The sequence below is a fragment of the Magallana gigas genome, chromosome 1 (assembly GCF_963853765.1).
Source record: "Magallana gigas chromosome 1, xbMagGiga1.1, whole genome shotgun sequence".
Taxonomy (NCBI): domain Eukaryota; kingdom Metazoa; phylum Mollusca; class Bivalvia; order Ostreida; family Ostreidae; genus Magallana; species Magallana gigas.
The window spans coordinates 3,244,529-3,271,449 of NC_088853.1; the positions used below are offsets into that span (position 1 = coordinate 3,244,529).

General features: G+C 35.6%; 3 protein-coding genes and 1 long non-coding RNA gene across 6 annotated transcripts; 1 reads left to right on the forward strand and 3 right to left on the reverse strand.

Annotated features, from left to right (window-relative positions):
* Nucleotides 1-1,448: 1,448 nt before the first annotated feature.
* LOC117681575 (uncharacterized) lies at nucleotides 1,449-6,395 on the reverse strand. Of its 2 annotated transcripts, none has more exons than XM_034446700.2 (2): nucleotides 3,295-6,395; nucleotides 1,449-3,129 (listed from the first exon to the last, which is right to left on the reverse strand). In XM_034446700.2, exons 1-2 carry the CDS (start codon nucleotides 4,409-4,411, stop codon nucleotides 2,519-2,521), a joined length of 1,728 nt encoding a protein of 575 aa, XP_034302591.2. In that variant the 5' UTR covers nucleotides 4,412-6,395; the 3' UTR covers nucleotides 1,449-2,518. Both variants share the same exon structure in this region; 1 of them encodes a protein (XP_034302591.2).
* A 555-nt stretch (nucleotides 6,396-6,950) lies between these two features.
* Nucleotides 6,951-11,649, reverse strand: LOC117688633 (uncharacterized). Its single transcript, XM_066078890.1, has 4 exons — nucleotides 11,430-11,649; nucleotides 9,941-10,099; nucleotides 9,182-9,307; nucleotides 6,951-8,896 (listed from the first exon to the last, which is right to left on the reverse strand). Exons 1-4 carry the CDS (start codon nucleotides 11,647-11,649, stop codon nucleotides 8,175-8,177), a joined length of 1,227 nt encoding a protein of 408 aa, XP_065934962.1. The 3' UTR covers nucleotides 6,951-8,174.
* Nucleotides 11,650-12,889: 1,240 nt separating this feature from the next.
* LOC117688004 (uncharacterized) lies at nucleotides 12,890-14,149 on the forward strand. The gene is made up of 4 exons (XR_004600786.2): nucleotides 12,890-13,121; nucleotides 13,305-13,499; nucleotides 13,606-13,734; nucleotides 13,844-14,149. It is a non-coding gene; the product is annotated as an uncharacterized lncRNA (long non-coding RNA).
* A 7,127-nt stretch (nucleotides 14,150-21,276) lies between these two features.
* On the reverse strand, nucleotides 21,277-26,336 carry LOC105331766 (uncharacterized). Of its 2 annotated transcripts, XR_010712614.1 has the most exons (6): nucleotides 25,599-26,336; nucleotides 23,167-25,274; nucleotides 22,862-23,034; nucleotides 22,626-22,635; nucleotides 22,119-22,276; nucleotides 21,939-22,018 (listed from the first exon to the last, which is right to left on the reverse strand). XR_010712614.1 is itself a non-coding variant. In XM_066080836.1 (5 exons), exons 1-5 carry the CDS (start codon nucleotides 25,960-25,962, stop codon nucleotides 21,453-21,455), a joined length of 3,369 nt encoding a protein of 1,122 aa, XP_065936908.1. In that variant the 5' UTR covers nucleotides 25,963-26,336; the 3' UTR covers nucleotides 21,277-21,452. The 2 variants fall into 2 exon arrangements, 1 of the variants encoding a protein (XP_065936908.1); XM_066080836.1 differs by lacking the exon at nucleotides 22,626-22,635 and having other exon boundaries at nucleotides 21,277-22,018.
* Nucleotides 26,337-26,921: the final 585 nt, after the last annotated feature.

The window sequence follows — 26,921 nt, forward strand, 5'->3', positions numbered from 1 at the left end:
TGAATTTTTGTATCAATAAACATTATTTATTGCATTGGTGACTTCTTATAAATACTTGTACAGTTTTACAAGTCAAGTCATTAGAGATTCCGTAGAGGAAAGAGAAACATGGAATCACAGAACGAATGGTGGAAAACGAAATCATTGCTACCATTTTCAGCACCTACAACAATTTTAATAAGTGGTAGTACGCAAAGCGGAAAGACACATTTCACTAAACGACTCTTACAAAATGCAGATAAAATGTTTTCTACTCCTGTAGAAAAAATAATATATGCTTATTCTGAACATCAGCCCATGTTTGACGAAATGATGTCAAGCATACCAAGATTCATTCTTCATCAAGGATTACCTTCCAAGGAAGATATAGAGCAGTATACAGAGGGTGTAAACCACACGATAGTGGTATTAGATGATCTTATGCTACAGGTTGCGCAATCTCAAGACTGCGTACATCTTTTTACTGTGACTTCTCATCATCGTAACGTTACCACTGTGATGCTCTCTCAAAACTTGTACCCTCCCGGTAAATATTCCAGGACCATATCCCTGAACTGTCTAAATGTGATTTTATTCAAGAATTACCGTGATTCCCGCCAGATCATTACCTTCGGATCACAAATTCTACCAGGGTGTGTACCATTTTTCAAAGCAGCATACGAAGCTGCAACACGTCCAAATTTTGGTTATTTGCATGTGTGTTTAGAACCTACCCAGAACAAAGAGTACCAACTGCGATCTCACATCTTGCCTGGAGAGGACATGGTTATTTATCAATCCCTATAAATACATATGCTTCATCACAATTTATTCATATTGCAAATATGAATCGAAGAATACGGAAGCATAAAGCGATTGTTAAGTGTTTGACTAGTGAGCAATACGATGTTATCAGTGAAATTGCTCTGAATATTTACACGGGAACTTATCCTCTGATGAAGAGGTATATAAATCAGCTGAAACCTTACCAATCCTACATTAGATCACTGGGATCGAGGGAAGTCAGTACGAAACAGAAACGTGGGATTTTATTGAAACATCTACCATTAGTATCTCTGTTACTGAAACCCATTGTTCATCAAATAGACAAAAATGGCGAGAGAAATGATACTAGTGCCTAAATTAAAATACGAGCATCTCCTTAAAAAAATCGAGGATAAAGAAGAACCTGTTAAACCTGACACCGTGAATGAGGACAGTGATCAAAAACAGATGTATGAAAAGACTTTAACCGCTACAACGATGAATGAATCAATCAATGACACCTCACAGACCGGGGCTGGTTACACCAGTAGAACTCAAACAATAGGAAAACCTCCTGGTGTGCCCTTGAAACGACGCAAGAAACACATTCCTTGGCTTTCCTACTGAGTGTCAAATTTAGAGAGAAAAAAGACTGTTCTTGTGAAAACAAATTTTATGGTACATAATGTAATGTATATCGTTATGAATGATAATAGAATACAATAATTGTGACTATTAAAATAAAAATGGGTATTAAAATGTACATTTTTTAAAATGTTTTTTAACAAAATCCAAATGGCAGTGTATCTAAATTGGGTAAAATTCTCCTTTTGGAGTAAACCATTTGATATCGTTTGGTTTCTATACGGTTTAACAATTTTCTTTTTCGACTGTCCCTGGATATTTTACAGGGGTTGATGATTTCAATTTGCTTATCTTGTGTTGTACAGATCAAGGATTTGATAGCATCGAAATTAATCACTTTAGAATTAGCCCAGTTTAATGTAAAACCACGAACTTTACATTCTTCCCTACCAGAAAGGGTGCGGTATGCATAATTTTTGGGGCCCCCGGACACGTATTCTACAATGTAACCATCTTCTGGTTTGATCTCGTTTGTCAATTCTCCCAAATAATTTCCTATGGGTAGATAATGCAAGTCGTTCGACTTTTGGGTTTTGAAAATAACACTATCTGTATCGAAATACAGAACGTCCTCCCCCAACCGATCTAATACACTATATAAGCGCAGCCGTGCATGTGCAGTAGTGAAACTTGCCAAAAATATGTTTGTTTTGCAATCCGGAGGCATAAACATGGAATGATTACTCCATTCAAATTGAAGGGTGTCCTTCGATACAATGTGAAAATTGTGAGGGACTTTAGTAGGATCTGAAAGAATCTGAAAAAATTTATCACATTCGGATTCATGAAAGAACATAGATTGCTTCATGCTTAGTCTCTGACCAAATTTTCCCCAAAAACTATTGAGGCAGAGTTTGGCTAAACAGCGCAAACCCGGATTTTTTTGAATTTTGTCGTACTCTAAGTCTACACCCTCTTTTTCTTTGTATTGCCTAATATATAATTGTTTTGACTCTTCACTTACACACTCGGGAGGAAATCCCGAAGCTTCTTGTTTAATCTTAAGGAATGTATTAACATACTTTGCAAACAGACCCCCTTCACCCGAAGTTGGGTCATACTGAGTCGATTGCTCAAAGTGATAAACCTCGTAAATTTTTAAAATTTGGTACCCTTTTGACACTGCCATTTAGATTTCTGGAGTACACCACGTGCCCGTGATTGCTCTTTCCCCTACAGAACAAGTACAGGCATGCTGATATTCAGCGTCCGCACACGTTCGACACAAAGGAAATTTCAGTTTTCCTTGAGATCGGTACGGAAGCACGGGGTGGTACAATTGTGTAGGTGGCAGGACTTTGATTTTGGCGAGGCCGAAATAATTTGATACATCCCGAAAATCTTCAGTGATAATAGTCGGATGACCCACGGGATAACGACAGTATTTATTTGTCCAAGGGTAGAGACTGGTGAAATCGTAATACTGAATGGTTTCGTCCTCTTTAGCTTTATAATGGAGTTTTATGGCATTGGTGCGACCGCCAAAGAAACTGTCACGGGGATCAAGTCTGTCTTGCAGATCCAGAGTGTTGATAAATTGTTGCAAGTCCGCGTTTTTTTCCAGCTGGTAGCGAAATTGGTGCTCCCATACGACGACCAGATTGTATCCGAGCTCTTTGAGTTCTCTTTCTCGCTTTTTGGTCATCTTGAAGAGTTCGTCTAATGTCTGGTTTGTCGCAGGGTGCTTGACATCAGATCGATCCTGTTGGAAGCAATCCGGACATCCATGGTACACACAACCTAACAAAACACAAACACATATACACAATTACCAAAAAAAAAAAAAGTTTTTAACACAAGATTGGCCGCCGCCGCCGCCCCCCCCCCCCCCCTCCCCCTCAGTTAGGGGAAAGGCAGGGGCAAATTCAATACCAAATGTTGTTATACAGAGTAAAAATGTCTTACCATAAAATTCGTATATGGTTCTTTTTCCTTTAGGATTCTCTACAAAACCGTCGCATCTGTAATTGGTGTCTGGTACGCGATACTCTCCCCCATTGAGAGCGTGCCGGATATGAACAGGTTTTCCTCGTTTTCGACTTCGCTCCATGAGCCATTCTAACCACTGAATGGATATCTTGCTATAATTCTCTTTGCTGGCGTATCCCTCTGAAGGGACGACGGCAATGGGACTCCTCAAATGTTGTTTTCCCACTGCTGTATTTTCCTCTTTTTCCAGGTCACTGAGGGCTACCCATTTTCCATCAAGCCACACCCCTTTTACCCCCTCAAAGTTCTCCATCTGATACCATGTGGATGTCTGGTCCCTCGTGATTTCTACTTCAAGGTTGTGTTTAAGAAATAAAGTTTTAAAAATACCCATACAAACACTGGCAATCGTTACGTAATCAAAAGGGTCTACGCCATCTATGATCGTTGTTGAAATAGTTCCATCGGGTTGAACATGCGAAGTTTCTATTGTCGTGGCTTGAAGTACAGTATTTCGGAACGCTATGCAACCCCTTCTCAAGATGTCGACGTCCGAGCGACAGTACTTCAACATCTCTTCTTGAAAGTTAAATACTTCAGAGCTCTTACTTGCATGCCACGTGACGAATTTCTTTCTCTCTCCCGATGACATGAAATTATATCCGTAGAATTCTAGAGCCGGATAGGAACCCACGTAAGTCTGATGTTCTTTCGTATTGAAAAAATGAGGGAAGAACCCCTTGCTGAGTTCTTCTAAACCAAACGCTTCTGGGATCTTTGCTAATTTCATGGGTAGGAAATTCAACGAATCCAAAAACGTGAGATTTAGTTTGTTTGCAATGTGCATGTACATTACTTTGGATCCGTTGTAAATGATTTTATCTGGTCGAATCGAATGTCGGTCAATGAGAACCTCTAAAATGGGATACAAGTCAAAACTTTTGGCGTTATGTGCGATTAAAATTGTGTTCTTGACGTGTGGTTGAGTAACGTAGGCACAAAACCGCTGTGCGGCGTCTTCACCACGAAAGATAAGTTCCCGGTGACCACAAGTATCTGGACAGGGAGAACGGACGAATTTTATTTTTTTCATTTGAGAGCACTTGTTACAGCGTACACCACACTCGCTACATGTAGAATCTTTGTTTAATTCGTTTTTTTCACAGGCATGACAAGAAGTCTGCAAGACTCGAAATTGACTTTATGTTGATGCAGGCCGCAAGACGGATCCTGACAATTTTGACAAAGTCTGCAGCTGGCACACTGTCGTTCCTTCTTGGCACATTCTCGACATCTAATGCAAGAGGGGGTATAGCCTTGATCGCATTGAAAAATGTCGTCCTGTCGCGTCTCAAAGTCATAAAAGATGAATTTCTTCTTCTTTTTTCGTTCTTCCGGATCCGAGCTGTAAGATTTTTGAAAACAGAGATGTTCCCCTACGTGGTATTCAGCACAACTGGGACACTGCCACTCACCACAGGCATGAAGTTTGGGGTCACGTTTGGCAGCTGAAAGCTTTACACGACATTTCTTGCACTGATGCCACAGCTCGCAAGCAGGAGGAATCTTTTCTTTATGTACCATTTTACCCACCTTGTGTCTTTTAAAACACTCAAGAGAACGGCAAACCCGACTACATGACGCACATCCAACTTTTGTTTCAGTCTCGATACAATTATCGTACAGACACACGTCACAGGAAGTTGCACATGTGTGTTTAAATTTGGTTTTGTAAGGTTTCAAACAAGTGTGGCAAAAATAAGAGCCATTAAAGAAGCCTTGGATGCTACTTATACCGTGCCAATGTTTTTCATTTTCCGATTCTATGTGATACAAATATAGACATGTTCGCTCCGTCTCCTTTGCAACCCTGACAAATTTGTTCCCTACTCTTGACGACACTACATTGACACTCACGTCCAGCAGGTTTTCAAAAGGTTCTATGTCATTCAAGCCCAGATATCGGTCAACAGGTACACCAGCTTTTCTGCATAGTTGGAATGCCATCTCTGTCTGCCCTTTTTTGCGAGATTTTTTTAGTAAGTTACCATAATACCATTTTGGGACGGTTTTGTGGTGAATCGCATGTTCTAGAATCGTTCCGGGATTTCCTTTGATCAAATGCTCCCATGTATTGGCATCCACTTTCTTGCAGGTTTTCAAGAAACACAGACCTATGGCAATGGGTAAGCATAAATTATTGTCATTTTCCACATACAGTACAGATTTTTTTCTCATGAGGGAATTCCCTGGTCCAAAGAGGGAAGTCACAGCCAATTTATTTCCACTCCAGCTTCCTCCCTTCATCATACTGATGGATCCTACAGTAACGAGCAGATGATCATCCACGGGTATATTTTCGTTGGAATTCAATACCTTGGTGATTTCTGACATCACTGTGTCCGAGTTTAAATTCTCCCATGACTGCAATGGCACAACGATGGCGTTGTTTAAATTTGGATGACTTACAACCACTCGACCCAAATCAGCATCACTACCTCTGGCTTGTGACAAAACATCATCAAACATATTGTGCAAATTGTCATAAATGTCCACTAATTTTTCTCCTCGCCATTGGTCGTTGAATTTGATCTTGAAACTTGTATCAAGGGCCAGGTTCTTTTTATAAGTCCTCGTGTCCTTCTTCCATATAAAGTACGGTTTTTCAACAGGTTCATTCCCACCTCCGAATTGTCCACTGGTAGATGGTTGGTCATCAGCATCAAGCGTCATTCTTGGTCGCTTTGCGGGGGCATCCAATTGCTGTACCACCTCTTGCCACAATTTATCTATATGTCTTTCCCATTCAAGCTCTTGCAATCTGTTCTCAACCTCGACATCACCTACCAGACCGTTGGCTGCTGCAAAGAGTTGTATAGTATCTGGATCCTCCAAGGAGTCGAGTATGTCTTTCAGAAGGCTGTTGTCTGCCATCCTTTTAATACCAAAATTTAAAAAAAAAAAATGAGTTCATAAACAATTGTCACATTATTTTAATCTGACCTCAGCATTCTGCAATAAGCAAGTTGATCTATGCATTTTATATGCATAACTTATATATTCTCAAACTATTTTAATTGTTTTTCACTCAAATATAAACAAATAAATCACTTGAGCTTCAAAAAACTTTTTTTATTTCATGATACATAAAAATACTTTTTTACTTTGTATCAAATAACAAAAACTAAATACTAAAACAAACTAAATACTAAAACATGCATAATAAAAAATACACAACATTATTATTTGAAAAGAAAAAAAAATCAAAAACTGCATATGTTGATCCAAATAATGTTTATATGAGGCTTATAACAACAAAAGATTCTTCATTTCTTTTCTTGCCTCATGGAATGTAAAACAAAAAAATTCTGTAAACAACACCTAAGAAATAGCCTACCTTGAACTAGAAAACACTGCAGTACATAATCTCACTTTTTTTTTTATCAACAATTAAAAGTTGAAAAAAAAACAATCATATCACACAAGAAAAGAGACCTTTTTTCTCGTTTTAAAAATTAATGAAAAACAGCACCACAATAGCACATACCTTAGAAGGGATATATATATAAACAAAAATTCTGTAAACAACAGCTAAGAAATAGCCTACCTTAGACTAGAATTTTTTTTTTTTTTTTTTTTTTTTTTTTTTTTTTAATGAAAAACAGCACCACAATAGCACATACCTTGGAAGGAATCAATGAGAAACAATAAATGCACTCAGTAGGCACACATACACACCTGAGTACTGTAAAAAAAAAATATCCCACTTCTCATGAAAAATTAAAGCTGGAAAAACCATTCTTATCATACTACGTCATATGGAAAACAAAATATCCTGTTTTCATTAAAGTAGCACAAAGATATATCTTATCTCAGAATAGATATTTCAAAAATACACAAATATCTATCGCAAAAACATTATGCAGGTAAATGTAAGTATTGATCACATAAAAAAATAATACCCGCATGGTCGGTATATTTGACCATGTATGAGGTATTTGACCATGTATGAGGTATCATGAAATTTAATACTGTACACACCTAAGTACTACAAAATTTGGCTTTCATTAAACAATCAACGGTAAATTTGACCATGTATGAGGTATTTTACCATGTATGAGGTATCGTGAATTTAATACTGTACACACCTAAGTACTACAAAATCTGGCTTTCATTAAACAATCAAGGGTATATTTGACCATGTATGAGGTATTTTACCATGAATGAGGTATCATGAATTTAATACTGTACACACCTAAGTACTACAAAATCTGGCTTTCATTAAACAATCAACAATCAAGTTAGAGAAAAAACCCAAAAAAGTCCAATTTCTCATATCTTACACAATTTCATGTAAAACATAACATTAGAGCACACATTATATGTACTAAAAAAATCTCAGCTTCCATTCAACATTAGAGTTGAAAAAAATCGTTCGATGTTGTTCTGTAGAAAAAAAATTACTTTTACACGCACAAACAATTCCAATTTCTCTTTCACTTTGAAAATAACCTTAAGCACTTTCATGCATAATATAACTTTGATGGAAAACATTACAGCACGTCAAAAGTACTAAAAAAATTCTCACTTTTATTAGACATCCAAGCTGAAAAAAAAATTCAATGTTGCTCTGAATAAAAAAAAAACCTTTCGTTCGACACACACACAAACAGACACACACACACACACACACAAACACCCCACCCTCACACATCCACACGCACACAAAGTTCAAAATTCTCTTCACTTTAAAACCTTAACTTTTTTGCTGTTGTAAATCTGTCTGTTTTCCGCAAATACCACACACACACACACACATAAACCCTCACCCTCAAACACACAGTTCCAAATTCTCTTCACTTTAAATCCTTAACTTTTTTTGCTGTTTTGGATCTGGTATTTGCGGAAACAGGCAGATCCACAAGCGGTGTTCGTGCGCAACTAGTACTAGAGGTGTCCAAGATTTTTTTTGCTGTTTTGGATCTGGTATTTGCAGAAACAGGCAGATCCACAAGCGGTGTTTGTGCGCAACTAGTACTAGAGGTGTCCAAGATTTTAGACTGAGAGGTAGCAATAGGTTGTATTACCGGTAGATCTCTTTGAGCATCAGATTCTTGCTGAGTGGTGGGTGGGGACTTAAATAACACTCGTTTTGCAGTATGGGTGTTTACCAGCTCAGGTGAACTTGAGGATGGTCTCAGTAGAGGTTTGCTGGAGCAAGTGGTGAATGTGATTTCAGACATGTTGGCCGACCCAGGCTGCAAAGTACTATCGGATGCAGAACTTGGTGTTGTTGCCTGACTGGGTGGTGTATGCGGAAACATGGGACAGTGTTCTCCCGACCCAGGCTGCAAAGTACTATCGGATGCAGAACTTGGTGTTGTTGCCTGACTGGGTGGTGTATGCGGAAACATGGGACAGTGTTCTCCCCGTGCTGTAGTGTCCTCTTGCCCACCAGACCCTGCATTGTTGTTGGACCTGTTCCAAGCGCAACCACATCTTCTTCTTCTTAAAAGGTATCGTTTAAAACATACGATAATGACTGCAGCGGTGACTGATGCGGCCCATGAGAGGAAACCTTTTAGAAAAAAATAATATAAATAATACATTTAGTTTTCAAAAATATGATTCAATTTATTACTGCTATTTAGAACTATAGACCTGCTCTAGTTTCTTATAACTGGTTTACACAAGCTCATGTTTACTGATAGATGAACATACATGGTGAGATTCCAATATCATATGAAGATTACACAATTTATTTTTTTCCAATACAAATTAAAGCATTATTTTGTTTACTATTTTCAAAAATGGTATCTTGTTCCTATTGAATTCACAATTTGATGCAGAATAACACACTGACCGATAACCTCATCATGCTCATAGATGTCTTCCTCATTGGTTGCATAGATGTCTTCCTCATTGGTTGCATAGATGTCTTCCTCATTGGTTGATCCTTGTGATCTCCCTGGTAATTTGGGATGTATTTCTAAAATGAGATAAATACTGTTGTAAATCACTATATGATAACAAGCATTAGTGAATTAACTAATACAAAATATAATACGTAAAGGTTTTTTTTTTTAAAATTGTAATTATACTTAAAAAATTAATACTGATAAAATACATTTATTTATATTGACCCTTTGTATCAGATGTATTATGTTTGTTGCCTTCCACATCTACAGATTTTGGTAGCCTATGAAAGCTGAGTATTTCTTCTTAATTTTTCCTAGTGCATAAAATAATATGCACCCAAAAAAAAAATCAGACTTCCGTAAGTGTCATTATAACGTCGACTGATTTTATGTACGACTTAACTGTTATGCAAAATCAAGATCTCTCATTGGCTTTAATGTACGTGCATTGTGGGTACTAATGTTCCGCATGGCAATGACGCTTTGTTTCAAACATGGAGAAGTACCTGACGATAAGTAAGCGTAAACGTTCGTTTGATCGCCTTGATGACAACAATAATCGTTTACAGTTCTAATTCAACTGATATGAAGAAAATGTTGGGCTAGTAAGTTTAAACTTTGGGCTAGTAACTTTGCTACTGCCAGTAGCCCCTGGGCTAGTAGCCATTTTTTTTTTGTAATTGCACACCCCTGTATTGGCTTACTTTTCTGTGTGTTTTTGCTTGTCACTTCTTTGCTTGTCACTTCTGGTTCAGTTGTAATCCTTGATGTCCCAGTTGTACTTGTTGATGTCCTTGTCACTTCTGGTTCAGTTGTAATCCTTGATGTCCCAGTTGTACTCGTTGATGTCCTTTTGTTTACTTCTAATAAATAATAAGCAGTATTATAAACAAGTCCAGTACAATCTCTTGATTTAGCTATAATGCTTGAAAAAGCTATATAGCTTTATAAAGCTATTCAAAATAGCTTAATAAAGCTATTTATGTGCAGTTTTTGAAGAATTAACTTGCTACTCATATTTGCACAATTGACCATTATAAACTTGACCACAATTAAAGATAGTTTTAACACTGCAGCTTTTAAACACTTATAAGCAAAAAATATATTTCCATTGTTTGGGTTACTGTTTACCACTTTGTGTGCAATGAGACGTACGCGTGGATAAGTATGATTTCTTCTCATTGTGATAAATTATTACCAATCAATTATCTTGTTTACCATAACTGACCTCCTTTATATTTCATTCAAAAAGTAACTATGTGGTCATGAATCAGTTGCCCCTAAACTTTGATAAAACCTGATAAACACTTAACAAATATTTAGAGATAGACATTTCACAGAGTTTGATCAACTAATAAACAATTTACCTCCACGTTGTGTTGACTGACCAACATCAATTACATGAAATGGTTCTGAAAAAAAGGGTAGTAATTAGAATCTCAACACAACACACCACCACAGTGTTAATCGAGTAATACAGTACTTTTCAAAATGGGTGCATACGTGCCGATTTACAAAATTTGCTCTATAATATGAACCAGCACGGAGTAGGTAGTAGTGATTTAGAAAATTTCAATTAACAATAAAATTTCAATTTTCTACGATGCAAAAATAAATTTCCGAAGGTATATTATACAGTTAATCTAGTCTGAACTGGTCCCTCGAGGTCACCAGGTAGTTCTGGATAACGAACCCGATGATATTGTTTACACCAAAGGTCCGAGACCAGTAAAGTTAAACTGATCGTTGATAATAACAAGCTGGGGATATATTACTTTTCTAGGCTTAAACCTTCTGAAAGCATAATGTTCATATTTCTCCGAAATTTTTGGTTCAATCTATATTTGTGGGTAACGAACCCGATGATATATTGTGGATCTTAAAATTTCGTTCGTTTTTTAACATAAACATACGCACACACACACACACACACACACACACACACACACACACACAAGAATAGTAATTAGTATATCTTTGTACAAATATTCATCTTATCATTGATAACAAGCTGGCGAGATATTAATTATATATGCTTAAAACTTCAGAAAACATTTCTCCGAGATTTTTTTGGCTCAGTCTGTATTTGTGGGTAACGAACCCGATGATATTACGATGTAGATATTTTCCCACAAATAAATTATACACAGTCAATAGTTAAAATTTTCAAAATTGTACTGAAAAGTTGCTTACCACAAAGTATGTCCAGAGGTTTGCTTGCGTGAATTCGGACGGCGCTCGGATCGCCTATTATGGTCACCTTCTGGAGGTGACACGCCGTCACGTAAACGTCTCTCACCTCATCCGATCGAACTTCTATTTCTCTGCAGGGGAGATAACATCTCCTTATTGGGACGGAATACGTTAAACATGCCGTTGAAAGGCAGATAAAACCTATGATAGCTTTCGCCATGTTTGACTTCACCAACTGGGGTTCACAATCTCCAAATTAAAGTCATGAGGGTTGACCAATAAAAATCACGGTTTTATCACCCCTTTACCATAACTTTGAGCACTTTTTCTCATCTGGGGTTCACAATCTCCTAATTTGTGGCGTGAGGTTTGACCAATAAAAATCACGGTTTTATCATCGCGATGCTGAGGACTAAGTTTGGTAATAATAATACAGCGGTGGATCAAGGTTTTTTTTTTTTTTTTTTTTTTTTTGTAAAGGGAGGGCCCGGGTTCCAGTATTATTATTTTTTTGGTTTTCAAAGAGGATGTGGAGGGCTTCACTCTCAAAATACTTTATTTTTACCCTGTTTTGGTAAAATTTTCTGTATAAATGTAGACACTAAATCTGTGTTTAATTCATAGCTTTGGACATGTTAAGACAGTAATTATAAATACAGTAGTTATAAAACAGTATTTATCTGGTCACATTGTACTTCTGCGCAGGTATGTCGTGACAGAGCGGTGTTTTTGAAGTCAGAATAAATTTACCGGGTTAAATTAAAATGAAACCTAAGTCACATGAACATGATTAATTAGGTTAATTACATATGCATTGTACATGGTGTACCGTCACTTAATTAATGTCACCTCTTAAATTCTAAGGATATTTTATTTTTAACATATCAAATTTAAAGGTTACCAAAATGAAAAACTCATGCAAGTTATTTATTACCACCTCCCGGAAAACCCTTTTCCTCCAATCACCACCTCGAGATTTTCCTCTTTGGAGGGTATATAAAGATGTGAAGGACTGCGGTCAATACACATCAATGACCGAGATTAAAATCAACATGGGTGATGAGTACATTGCGTTTTCGTAAGTTTTCTTTACTTATGTATAACAATCGTTTTCTGTTTTTAAAAGCAAAATTAGTTCAAAATCTGAATTCCTTCATTTTGTTTTGTTGTAAACGCATTACATGTAGTTTGATGCATAGCAGATATCCGTAGCTTAATATGTGCACAGAAATGCAAAAACCTGTCGTTCTTATAGCCCAAGCGTCCGTAGCTGTCATTCCAATCAAATGTATTTTAAAACAATTTGACTATTAGCTTCGCTGGGTAAAATATTTTGTTTATCTAAATTTCATTTAGGGGAAATTTTAACACGTTCAATCGAACGTCTATTCAAAAAAAAAAAAAAAATGAGCGCCCATGACGAAAATTTATCGGTTACATTATTGAATTGGTGAATAATGTAAAGTTAAGTTAGGACAGAAGTCTTAGTTCTATGGGAAAAAAACCATGAATTCAAGGTTTTTTAGAGATTAAAAGAAATAAAAATATAACATTGTTATGATGATAACAGGATAGTTCTTTTTTACATGAAATAAAATAGTTATTTTTATTTATTTTTTTTTTTTGCTTTGATAATAGTGATGAAACAGATTTTGAGCAGCTATTGGGCAGTTTTGATGAATTTACAGCACAGTAAGTATTTTGTAATTGCATACCTACTAGTATGTTGTAAGATCTCACAATTTGTGTGTTTAAAACGTTCTTTTTTATACGCTGTTTTCAAATCACCTTTTTTTCTTCAGTAGAAAAAAAGTTAACTTATTGTAATTTTATTATTAACCTTTTATCCTTTATATTTTTTTTTTTATCTAAAAGGTCTTCCTCTACTCTTTTTAAAAAAGAACCACCATCTGAGGCAGCAGGGTTTTCTCTTTTAAAGACTCTACTAACGCAGAATGTAAATGCAAAACCTACATCAAAAGTGGAGACCTTACCCACACCTTCCCTCACTAAAAATAATAGCGAGGGGAAAAAAACGAAACATATGACATCAGAACTACCTTTCAAAAGGTTAGGACATCTTTACTCTTTGTTCATATTTTACTTAAAGAGTATCAATGATAAAAATATTTATTATTTGAGGTAATATATCTTTAAATATATATTTAATATTTAGTTACGCAACAACTACAAGTACCTTTAGTGGCTCAACATCGGGACCGGTGTATGATGAAAATCACCCCCCTCCTCAACCAGAAAAAGACAGAGTGATTAATGTAGAGGACTCCATTCTTACTACACTTCGGTAAATTATATATATATATATATATATACTCATGCTTTTACTTCCATATATTCCTGTTTTGTTATAATTTTTTAACCAGTCTTCTTTTGAATTTCTTTTTTTTTTTAAGACAAACAAATGATCAGAAGTTAAGAGCATTGGAAAAAAGATTATTTGAACCAAACGTGGTTCAGGTAGTTGCGTCCAGGGAGTTCCATGTCCTACAAAAGTTGCAGAGGAGGATGGCTGATGATATGGAACAGAGTGAGATAATAATGAATTATCTGGCAGACAAGTATGGTGAACCAGAGAAAAAACGTGTAAAATTTTCAACTCTTCAATAAGGAAAAACTATTCATGAAAACAGCGCTTTGGAACAGTAGATTTACCGAACGACAAATCGTTTGAGAGTACTGGAGAATGACTTACATCACGTTTGCTGGTTAAATAATACAATAAATTTCGTAAAGAGCTTTGTAGTATTTTGTTAGTTTTGTTTCTCTGTCTTTAAGAATTTTGAAAGACTGATATGAAACCGTCTTATATCAATCTGTACAGAATTGTTGACACACATTCGTGCGTAAATCTCGTTGGACTGCGGGTATTTATCCACATGTAGACAGGTTATAGGGCTATCTGAGTTGACGTTAGGTCTCAACATGCATCCCATTTGATCACTTTTCTGTTTCTCATGCAAAACACTCACCACAATACACAGAGAGGCTATGAGTGTCTATTAAATATAATAATTTAAAGATAGTAAAACAGATACCTTAATAGTATGGTTTTCTCCAAGTCTCCTTTGGATCTCGGATGTCCTTACATCGGTTATATATGGATGAGACTAATAATGACCTTATACTGTCATTGGTACCCTCAGACTGTTTTGACCTCAAACGGTTTGCCCTTGTTGTATTGACCTTGACGATTAGCCCTCAGACTGTTTCAAACGGTTTTGACCTCAAATGTTTGTGACCTTGTAATGAGTACATGACCTACTTTATGACCTTGACCTGACCTTGTGGGGTGTCTTGCCCTCAGACGTTTATGACCTTGACCTGACTTTGACCTTGACCTGACTTTGACCTGACCTACTTCTTGACCTTGACCTTGACCTGACCTTGTGGGGGTGTGGTCCATATGACGTCACTGCCCCTATAGCCCACAGACTATACCCCTTACTACTGTCGATGTTTCTTTTAATGTCTAACAACTTTGATGTAAAGTTTGAAACACTTTGTTCATATTGCTGAAATCCAAGATCAGTCATCTTCCTAGTCTGGCGAAGATCCATAGGATATAGCCCGAATTAAAGGATTTTTCACTGTGATGTATATCGGCTATTTATTACTAAAATCCAGACCTCGTGAGAGGGTGAAAAACTGAAAAGTACAATAATAAAAGTCAGATTTTGTCTAATATAACAATTTCCAAAAATATGGCAGTAATTAAGCTGTGACAATACTGAATTTTATATGACAAAACTTTACCCGACGACATATACACAGATAAATGTGTGACTAGAACATGCTAGCTAAACAGGCCTATGCCTATCCTACATTGCGAACACGCGCTTACACAAAACAATGCAGTTGCAGAATTTAAACAAAGTAAGAGATATTGCATGACATCGTTAGATACATAAGATCATAATGGACATAAATTGACATGAATAAAATAAAACTTACTCCTTAGATAGGCCGAATTCCAGAAATTGATGCAAACAAAAACAGCAGGCCAAGCTCATGGCTGCCATTACCGATAAAACAAAAAACCAAACCGGACGGAACGTATTATTCCGTTTCGAGAGCAGCACACCCCTTTAAGGAGTCAAAAAGTGGCCCCTCGGACCATAATTTTAAGATTGTACTCTTTATTCCTAACAATAAACTGAAAAGATTTTTAAAATCGGAAGAGAAATAATAAAGTTACAGCTAAAGTGCTGTTTTGTACGTTGGCCCCTGCAGATCCCTAATTTTCTCAAATTGTCTACCCAAAAACTTTTCCGGTCTGTGCATTGTGTGTACCATTATACATCTGAAATATTGTAATGTTAACTTGAAAACTTTTTGAGAAAACGAACGACGCGTGATTTTTGTTTAACATTGAAACTCCCATAGGGGATTTTCATTGACCTATAAAACCGGAAGTAGTCAATATATGTCAATGAAACTCGGAATGTATGTTTATTACTTCTATCTTAACAATGGTAAGGTATAATTTAAATTTTTAAAGGTCATTTGAAATTTTTTGTTTTTCATCCCCTCCCCCCCCTTTTCTAAAGTTTAGGATTTAATATCTCAAAAACGGTAAGATATAGAAAGTTGTCAACGCTTACAATTTTGTTCAACAAGACAAGATGCATCTAATTCCAAAAGCTGAACGTTGTAATTCAAAAACTAAACAAAATATTGCGTTTCGTTCAATTTTTACAATTTTCCTTATATAAACCGGAAGTACCGGAACCGGAATTCAAAAACCTTACTTTCCATAGATTGATATATTTGCTGTAAGACGGTTGCATAATTGTATCTATATACCTTCCAGTTTTATAGAAATCGTTGACAAAAAACTGTCGAGAAAAATAATAATAACTAGAACTTTTTTTGTCTTCAACTAAAAGTAAGGGCTTTTCGACAGCCCCATTATCCCTTCTTAATTAAATGTTCCAAAAAAAATATTCTCTAGTTTATTTCCAAGCGTTCTAAACGCCTTGGTATCCCCAGTTGCTTAGATAGGAACTTACGAGTAGTGCAATGTGAAAAGAAAGATAACTCCAGAACTTTACAGGTAGCTACACTTCTAATTTCCAGAGGAATATTTTCAAAAAATCATACTGAAGTAAGTATTCATTCCTCGGACACAAAACTTGGTATGCCTATAGTATTTATGCTCTACATTCTTACAGCAAAGCGAGATAACTCTTCTTAAAAACAAATTTGAAATCTAAACAAGTAATGATCTTTGGGCCGTCCAAACCCCTATAAGGAGTCAAAAAGTGGCCCCTCGGACCATAATTTTAAGATTGAACTTTGTATTCTGAACAATAAACTGAAAAGAGTTTTGAAATCAAAAGAGAAATAAAACAGTTACAGCTAAAGGGCTGTTTTGTACGTTGGCCCCTGCAGATCCCTAATTTTCTCGAATTGTCTACCCAAAAACTTTTCCGGTCTGCGCATTGTGTGTATTATTATACATCTGAAATATTGTAATGTTAACTTGTAAACTTTTTGAGAAAACGAACGACGCGTGAATTTAGTTTAACATTGAAACTCCCATAGACAATTTTTCATAGGCTCATAAAACCAGAAGTACTCAATATATTTTATTGAAACTTGGAATATATCTTGAATACTTCTATCTGAACAATATCTAGGCGTCTTATAAAATTTCTAAGGTTTTTTGAATTTTTTTTCTTTTTCATGCCCCCCTTATCTCAAGTTTGAGCCCTAATATCTCAAAAACGGTAAGAGATAGAGAAATGGCTACGCTTATGATTTTGTACATCAAGAAAAATATGCATCTAATTCTTAAATTTGAATGCTCTAACTATAAAAACAATAAAGATATTGTGCTTCAATAAAATTTTAGTATTTTCCTTGTCAAAACCGGAAGTGCCGGAACCGGAAGTCCAAAACCTTACATACGCGAGCCATTTAAAATTGCTATAAGTGTATTGCATTGTTGTTTTAGTATGTCTTTCCGTTTTCAAAAAAATCGCTGACGAAACTTTGTCGAGAATAATAAAAAATAATAAAACAGAACAAAAACAATAGGTCTTTTCGACCGAAAGTCGAAAAGCCCTAATAAAAAAAGACAAAAACAATAGGTCTTTTCGACCGAAAGTCGAAAAGCCCTAATGAATAATTTCCAATGTGTGTACACCCATATCACACATCGATAGTATGAACATGATCTACTAATGTTGTCTAGTGCATGAGCTAACTCTTGAATGAATATAGCATGGCATTGAAAAATACAGCAATACTAGTTACAAGATATTACTAAAATGATTTTTTTTTTTAAAACTCACTTCGGTGATCTTTTGGGAATGACTACATGGATGAGGCGCGTCATGTATATGGTGTAAAATGACGAACAGGTTTATATTATATAGCTAGGATATCGTCATTTTAAAAGAAAATTAAACACAATTTATTTATATAATATTCGCATGGCAACACACACACACGAATTATTAGAGAAAAGGCGCGTAGTCCTCGTGCAGCTGGTACTTTTCTAAAAGGTGATTAAATTTAAAAAACAAACAAACAAACAAAAAAAAACTCGTTTTGAAAATCAAGTGTTGCCATGGCATTTTCAACTTTAATGAATGAATTGAAAACAATAAACCAGGTGTAATAATAATAGAATTTTAGCATACAAACAAAATGTGCACGAAAGTTTCTAATAGATGTTCTAAAAGGTGATTGAACTTTAAAAACCTGGCTTCGGAGATCAATAATTTTGAACTAAGCCTAAGATGTAGAAAACGCGCGCATGGTCATCATCGTGCGCGCGATAGTTTCTAAAAGATGTTCTAAAAGGTGATTGAACTTTAAAAAACCTTGCTTCGGATATCAAGTCCCGCTATGACCATTAAACTTTATGTAGATGTAATTCTTATAGCATTTTAGCAAAGAAACACATAAGATGTAGAAAACATGCGCGCGATAGTTTTTTTTTCCGAAGATGAAATAAAATTTTTAATTTGTTTGTGTTTATTTTTAAACATATTTAATTGATGAAATCAAAAGAATTTGGAATTAATGTCCCTCTAGATCTCCTAAAGATTTATATTACAAAACGTCATGCTAGATATCAAACAATACTACTTGCAAAAATTAAGTACATAATGTCATGCTTGTTAATAAACGATAGAGATTACTTGTTCAGTAACTTATATGGCATCTACAAAGTTTTATCTATAAATCTGTGTACAGCAGTAAACATGTTTAAATATATTAGTTTGCAAAGGAAAAGTATTATCACCACATAGTAGCAAATTAATAAAAAATGTCGATTAAACAAATAAGTAATTCTTACACGGATTTGGTCATCTTTGTAAATGAGGTGGGAAATAAAGAACCATGCAATTTTTATTAATTTAATTAAGTGGAATACGTATATAGGATATTCCTTTTTTCATATTTAGGATAATATAATTGATAGGTAATAAAATATTATATATTATGTATTGAATAATTATGGGATATACGATTTCTTACTACACCACGTACAGAAAAAAAACGCGCGCATAATCATAAAAATTGCGCGCACAATCATAGCGTGCGCGCTGAATTTAAATGAGACAACTTCTAATTTACATAGAAACAATCGAAAGACTCCAAACGCTGCACATATCGCCCCCTAAAAAAATCAGTATTAATAAAACGGATATATGTAAAGTAAACCACAGTGAAAAAGGGACTCTACTGTTACAGATGGCGAAAGAATTTTTCAACGTTATGTAAGTCTTTATCATTTTTATTAAAATTATCTACATGTCTTTTAAATGAATATTTATTGGACACAAATTTTTGAAAACACGGTGCAACCTATGCCGACGTTATTTCAAATTAACGAAACATTCTCTACCAAGTCTCGCACTTCACCTTGTAAAACGACAAATTAGTGAAGTAGATAACTCTGGATAGAGATTTATCAATCAAAAAATAATCCTAGTTATCTTTTTTGGATCACTGTCTTTTCAGGGATAACAAGAAGAGTGAAAACACCATTACATCTTCACTTGGAAGAGAGTTTCGAGACTTTGAGAAGGAATGGGTAGAGCTGGGTCACAACTTTTCGGTGATCTTTAATCCAGGGTAAGTTCTGACTTTTTGACATTTTTTTTATTGTTTTGATTTCTTATTTAAGCGCCATAGATAAAGTTAACAAATACAGAAATTTTTAAATCAAATTGATCGAGTTCTTGAAGTTTTTATATATTTTTCTTTAAACAAGAAATTCTCCAAAGCATGGCGAAGAACCAAATCCCTCACCCTCAAGAAAGAGGACAATTGAGGACGCAGAAGATTCTCTGATTCTTCACAGGAGGTATACATTTTTATGTCGTAATTAATCAAAATAATTGCATATAATAAATAAATACATCCCCGTTTCACCGGAATACAGCCCCGCTTCACCGAAATACATTCCCGTTTTACCGGAATGCAGCCCCGCTTCACCGGGTCCTGAGCTACCAGAATATAGCCTCGCATCATTGGAATGCCTTACTTCTGCGCTACAACCGGTGACAAGAGTAAACCCATCATCATCATCATCATCATCATCGAGATCTATGATGCACCGGGATGTTTGAGTTTGTATACATGTGTAAAGCTTTTAGTATTTTCATAAGTTACTTTATAGCTGTTATTACTTTATTGAATTTTGAAGAAAAAAATTATTAGTTATCTTTCCGTTTTTTCTTTGGTATTCAGATAGGGGGACCCTCTAAGATTAAAAAAAACTGGAGGAGAGGGTAGGGGTAGACAGGTCTGAGTTGGTCTGTAACAACTTCAAACAACGCAATTATCGGGTACTCGCCCCGGTCGCCACCCCGTCGTGCAGCAGCAACAACGCAACTATCGGGTACTCGTCAGATGATTTTAACACTACACCTATAATTGGTGTAGATTATTTTACGACGGATAGTTGGCGAATCCTCATGTAAATTTTTTGCTGAAACATATATCAATTTCTTGCTGATTTTGTTCTGAATATTATCAGAAATTTTTCTGAATTCTATATCTGAAATCTGACTGACTGCAATATTGCAGCAATTTTTCAGTAAAATAACAGCATCTTTTAAGGTGGAAGGCTACATCGTCACAACATGTCTGACTTCCGTTCGAAACGCCATTGTGTTCCGGATTGATAAGATTATGTCGTGGTACAAAAAAGCTATACACCGTTTAATTGAACTCTTCTAACTAAGGAGATGAGATAGGAATGAAATCACCAAAACGCTTAGAAAATATGTCAATTTTCTTCATGTTTAAAGCTTTTAACTAACATTGATTATCAGCTGTTTTGTACGGAAAACGTGGAATCTAAATAAGATACCGTTTCCCTGCTCTGCTGCTATTGGCAATACATTTTTGTCATGTCATCTGCAACAGACGATCATACATATGTGGCGGATTATCGATATAGGTAAGCAGATGTCAAATTTTCATTTAAACTATATATGTATGATGAATATAAAACGAAAGTACCGTAGTACGATCTCTTGAATTGATCCTAACTTCCCAAATTAAAAAAAAAAATTTGCAGTAAAAGACTTTCACTGAAACTTTGACATTAGTTAAACTAATGTATTTTGATTAAAATAGATACAGCTAGGTAGCAATAGCAGTGGAAGCCCGGATTTGCAAGCCAAAATGAGGGAAAGACAGAATTCTGAAAAGGAGCATGTTTTTCATTTCCACACATGCATGTGTATCACTATGGACATCTAATGAATGTATTAATGTGCGTATGGTTGTTGTTTATAATTGCTATTGTACATAAAAAAGTAAAAGGCAATTTCTAATATAATTAAGGCCAAAAAAAATTAAATACTTGGTTCTCAGGCCAGTTTTGTCAAAATTAAATGAGGGAGGGAGGCTTTTTTTTTCTTTTTATCCAATAAAAAAATGACGAGGGATTTTTTTTTTTTATTTTATTTTCAAAATCCGAACTTTTAACAACAGCGCTTCAATATGTGCATTGGACATTGAAATTGAAAACATTTACTTTCTAGTTTTCTTTCTTTTCTCTCTAGCATTTTCTACATTTTTTCTCTTGAATGGCAAAATATGGTTTGCTCTACAACTTTCACAAGTGGGATATGCCCCTTCAATTTGCTCAACTGCTTCATCTGAGCAGTAAAAGCAAATTGAAGGAAATATGCCAGCACTAAAATATGGAATTTCAACTGGACTTGTGCAGTGTAGATTAGCTCTGACAAATACACGATCAAGAAGGGCAGAAATCTTTGGAGCCCTTTCTCTCTCTTGTGGCATGAGCTCTTGAAGCTCACATCCACAGGAATATTGATAAAGATCCAAAACACGTTTCAGAATCATTTGGTCTTGCGTTGTAAGTTTGTGAGTAGAATAAATGACTCTTGGTTTATCACATGCAATACACTTCACAGTTTTGCCAACAGTTCTTGCAGTTTGAGCAGAAGGAGCAAAGGGTATGCCATGACTGTTTGCAGCAAGCCCTGGCACTTTTTGCTGTAGTGAAGGACGATACTCTTCTGTGGTATCTGTACCATAGACTTCTTCAAACCCCTTATAATGTCCATCCTCTCCTGTGAAATACATGGTAAAATTGACACTTTTTCAAATCAAATACTTTCATAAATTAAATACATTCAATTTTTACTGAAAATTACTAAATCTATTTAATACCTGGAACTGGATCTGGAAATGCATGTAGCTGGGAAAAAACATCAGGAGGCAGGCGAGGTGGAAGGCATATCTGACACTCTGGATTCCCACACTTACGAATAGTGAAGAAATAGGACCTGGACACTGTACAGTGATCTAAAAATTCCTGAAGCTTGGGCCTGTCAAGGAAGAAAATGATTTATTTTTGTTTCAAACAAGATTTTTATTAAAAATTGTTTTTACGCTTTGTAAATCAATTCTGTTATTTATACCAGACCAGAAATTTGATATGTAGGTATGATGTAAGTTCACAGTATATATAATACAAAGAATATAAAGGATTTAAACATTTAGAGACACTTAGAGAGGTAGTTTGGTTGAATACAATCACCTGTTTAAGGACCTTGAAGTTACTTATATAATAGTACACCGATAGCAAAAAGAATTTGATTTAGCCCCAAGTTAATAGGTAAAAAGCTGTGCATATCAATATTTGCTACCAAGCCGTGCAGAAAAAAAAATACTCACCAGCTGCTTTCTGTAGATGTATTGCAATATTTTAATATGTATATATTAAAACATTTAAATATATACCTGTACATGTATTCTATTTTGGTGGAGAACAGCTTTCACTAAATCTAATATATCTCTAAGCATGCTATAAAATGTCATGCATTCAAGTCATTAATAGAATTCTAAAATCAAACTTTCAACATCATTTTCTTTTTCAAAACATTAGGCTTACTATTAAAATCATTTAATACCTGTCCTTAAGTTCTTTTTTCAGGCTTGGTTGTTTCATATCATTTCCTAAGGGAGGGCCAAACTTTTGCAGCTGTTCCCAAAGGGCTTCAATTGCTTCCTCTGTAGCAGCTGTGAAACATTTGAACTTCTTGTCCTTCAAATAAGGTCTCCTGAACATCTGAGTAAGAAGGACCTATGAGGGATAAAATTTGATGTAAATGTGATAATCATATATACCTTTACTGTACATCTACTGTTATTGCTTAGATCAGAATTTCTTTCATTAAAAGTGAATGTACAAGATCTACATATTTTTAATAAATACCTTTACTGGCTCAATAGAGTCTCTCATTTCTTGCCGCATTGCGGGATCCTTTGCCACTTCCCTGAGCTGTCCTAATCCACCGGCTGAACGTAACTTTTTTTCACACTCATCTGAAGCCTCTGATCTCATTAAGCCCACAGCCTGAAGTGCTAGATTCAAGATTGACATAATGCGCTCAGGTGGGTTTCTCCATGATCCCATGGGTGGAGTCCTTGCTGCTATCAACATATCAAAGTCTCCGCTCAAAAAAAGACAAACCAGCGATAGCTGTACTGACAAATAGGTGAGCCGATGATCTGGACCACCATCTGTATAAAGACACAATATAGGCTTAGAATGCAATTCCTCATCCAATAAAATCTGCTTTAGCTCAGCAATGTGCCGCAGTGGTGAAGAAGGCTCAAGGACCAAATCTTTAACACCAACATAAACCTGTCCCCTGTAGAAGGATCCCTCTTCAATAGATTCAGGTATATCTACCAACATGGTAACACTTGGGACCACACTAAATTTAGTGAAGTCGTGGTCAGATACTGCAAATACTTTGTCATCAGCTACTACAACACGTTTCCCTCTGTCCACCGCAGCCACAGGATGCCCTGGTTCACCAACCTTGCAATGATGTTTATCGTCCATACAAACAAATACGGTAAAGTCACGAAACTTGATACAAAATTCTTTCAGATATCTGAATATGGCGGATGCATAATGTGTATCTTCATGAGTTTTACGCAACTGTCTACTCTGTACTTGAAATTTCACTTGCAGTTTGCCAGTAAACTGTAAAGAAGCATAAGTTGATACACATTTGGGTGCAAATTGCAGTCTGAGCCATTGTTCTGAAGGTATAGCAGTTTCTGGTGGACAAGTTTCCTTTACACAACGCAAAAGGTCTGGAACGGATATTGCTTGTGCCAAGTGGGTCATCTCATCATGACGTCTCTCATCTACTGCTGTCTCGATAACGTTTTCAAGATATTGTTTTGCTTTCTCGAAAAAGGCATCGTACTTCGATGGTTGGCCTTTATTGTGACATCTCAGATCAGTAATAATATCTGGATCCTCCATTTCAAAGGCTTGGTATACACGTGCATCTATCTCTTTCTGATCAGCTGTTTCAGCTTCTGCAGAATCACCAGAAAGTTGCTTGTAAATGAAGCGTGCATCTTTTGCTTTTAAATTACAAATGAGAGATGCTTTCCGAATAAAGCTTCTACGCATAGCTCTTGTGTGGTAACTTGGTAATTCTTGTTTCAAAAGCTGTATGACTTCTGTATTTTTGGCAACAGCATCCGCTTCTTCAACATTGGGAGAAATTCGCCAAATGAAATTATGTGACCCAAGGTTATTACCGGTAGAAAATGTCAGATGCATACACTTGTATGGTAATCCAGATTTGAGATGGTCTAAGTAATAACGTCTCTGTCTGGTGGATTCTGGTGTATATTCATCTACACAAATTGGCTTGTACTCTTCTGTATTTCTAAGATGATCTACTAATGCCTTGTACCTTGAAACAATACCAGGTTTCACAATATATTTTGGATAAATAAGTTCAATACTCTGTCCTTCATCCGGGCTGCGCACAGGAAACATTTTTGCTCTATTTTCCTCCATCCTATTGGCTGCTTTTTCCAAGTAATCTGAATAATTGTGGAGACTTTCAGACAGTTGAGTCAAGGCATTTTTGAATGAAAACCACATTGGTCCACTCATATATGGCTGTTCAATACATCTATCAAGGCATGAAGCAAGATGAAGAACAGAAGAATTTTCTAATTGAAGTTTCTTGTGTTTATGATTCTCAGGAATGTTGTACCCTATGAGATGTTCAAACAGAAAAAGAACATAAAAACTTCTTTCTCTCAAAGTATCAATATGTGGGTCAATGGTCCAAATGCAGTTTGTTATGGTTTGAATCAGTGTTTTGCCTTGGTCGAAATTGGTTGGTGTAAACCCTAATCCTGCCTTTTGCAGCATTTGTAAAACTCTGTTGTATAACACCCTCTTGTTGTTAACGATATCTCCATCTGCTGCATATGGTTCTGGTAAAGACAGCTTTCGAGCACCAGATATCAGAACTTCAAATGCATTCCTTTTGGCCTTACCTGTCAATAAGGATTTTTAAAAACTTTACATATGGCATTGTAAATTACATTTACAGAGAATGTACTCATAACTTTCGCTATTAAAATCAGTTTTTTTTCTTGTGGTGCAAATATTTCAATGAATATTTAATAGTGGTGCTATTCAATTTTATATTTTTTCTAAAATTTAATACGAATATTCTTTTCTGCCTCAAATCATCACATAAAATCAGGAAAATACCCAACTACAATGGTGTGAAAATATGCCCAAAATATCGTGAAATATTAAGCATATATATAAAATATGATTTTTCACACTAACTAAATACATAGTACTGTACGTACCAGATTCAGCGCCAGAATCCTCCGTTCCCGATTCCGAAGGCATTTCACAAGCGGTGCTTCTCTTTTGGTCTTTATCTTCTACAAGGTTGAATCTCACATAATGACCAAACAACGATACTGTTTGGACAACATTCATATTTGCCATCACATTGTCAAACGCGTCAGTCTTTGATTTTCCAACAGAAACTGTTATCGGCAAATCTCGCAGTTTTTCCGGGAAAACCCAAGTCCCGAGGTCAATGGAGCCGTTCTTTATGGATTGAAAGAGTTCTAACATAGTACATCCCTCGGAAAACCCACCAACTATATGCCAGGGAAGCAAAACAGTTGATCCCTTCCGAATTTGGGCCGAAATTAATACCATCGTGGTCAAACTGAAACAAACCTTTCGATCTGACCGCCATTTGCATTGCAATGCTTATCTGTTTACTCGGAACTCCAAGGTCGCACACTTTACCTTAGCGTAATGGAGTCGGCCGAGGATTACCGATTGAGTTTTAGTGATTCTAAAATACGATCGGGATGCGGTCGTCGAATTCCGGAATTTTTTTTTTCAGTCGATCTGCGCACGAGAGAATTTTTATTTTATTCATTTGATGATAAAAATGGGTAATGCGCATTGTTAAAAGACATGCGGGCGGGCCTGAGAACCAAGTTATTAATTTTTTTTAGGCCTAACTACTAATATTTTGTTCTGAAGAGTTAAAAATATATAATGCATTCATCAATAATATAATCTTTCAGCTTCAAACATTATCATAAGCACTACTTATCTTATATCTACATATTTAGCATAGACTTGTTCCTTTTTTAATTTTTCTTCGTTATTTTTATTAATTAAAAAATTGATCCCAAGATATTTGAGCCCATGTAAAATAAAGAAAGACAACTCTTAAACAGGATCTTTCATACCAAGATTTTTGCAATAATTAAGTATTTCCATAAATTTTTCAATTTTATTCAATTTCTTTTCTTCATCCCATTCACCAACAAATATTGTTTATATTTTCAGGTTTTTGTGGGATTTTGTCCAGCAGTTTTCCTTAAAAGAATTTTTTTATATTGTAGTTTCATATTTATGTGGATTCCAATAAAAATCATACAAACTTCATTCATGATTTTTTTTTCATTTCTAAATTTAATATCATTTCACTTTCATAAGAATTTTAAAACAGAAATGTTTAAAAATTTGATAAATAAGGGGTTATCTGGAACCAGACTGATATTTTAAAAAAATCTCTAGAAAATAGTGTATTGTATTTTGAGGTCTATTATTGTTGAATACTGTGCCTAGTATTGTTAACAAATGCATGCAACAAAAAT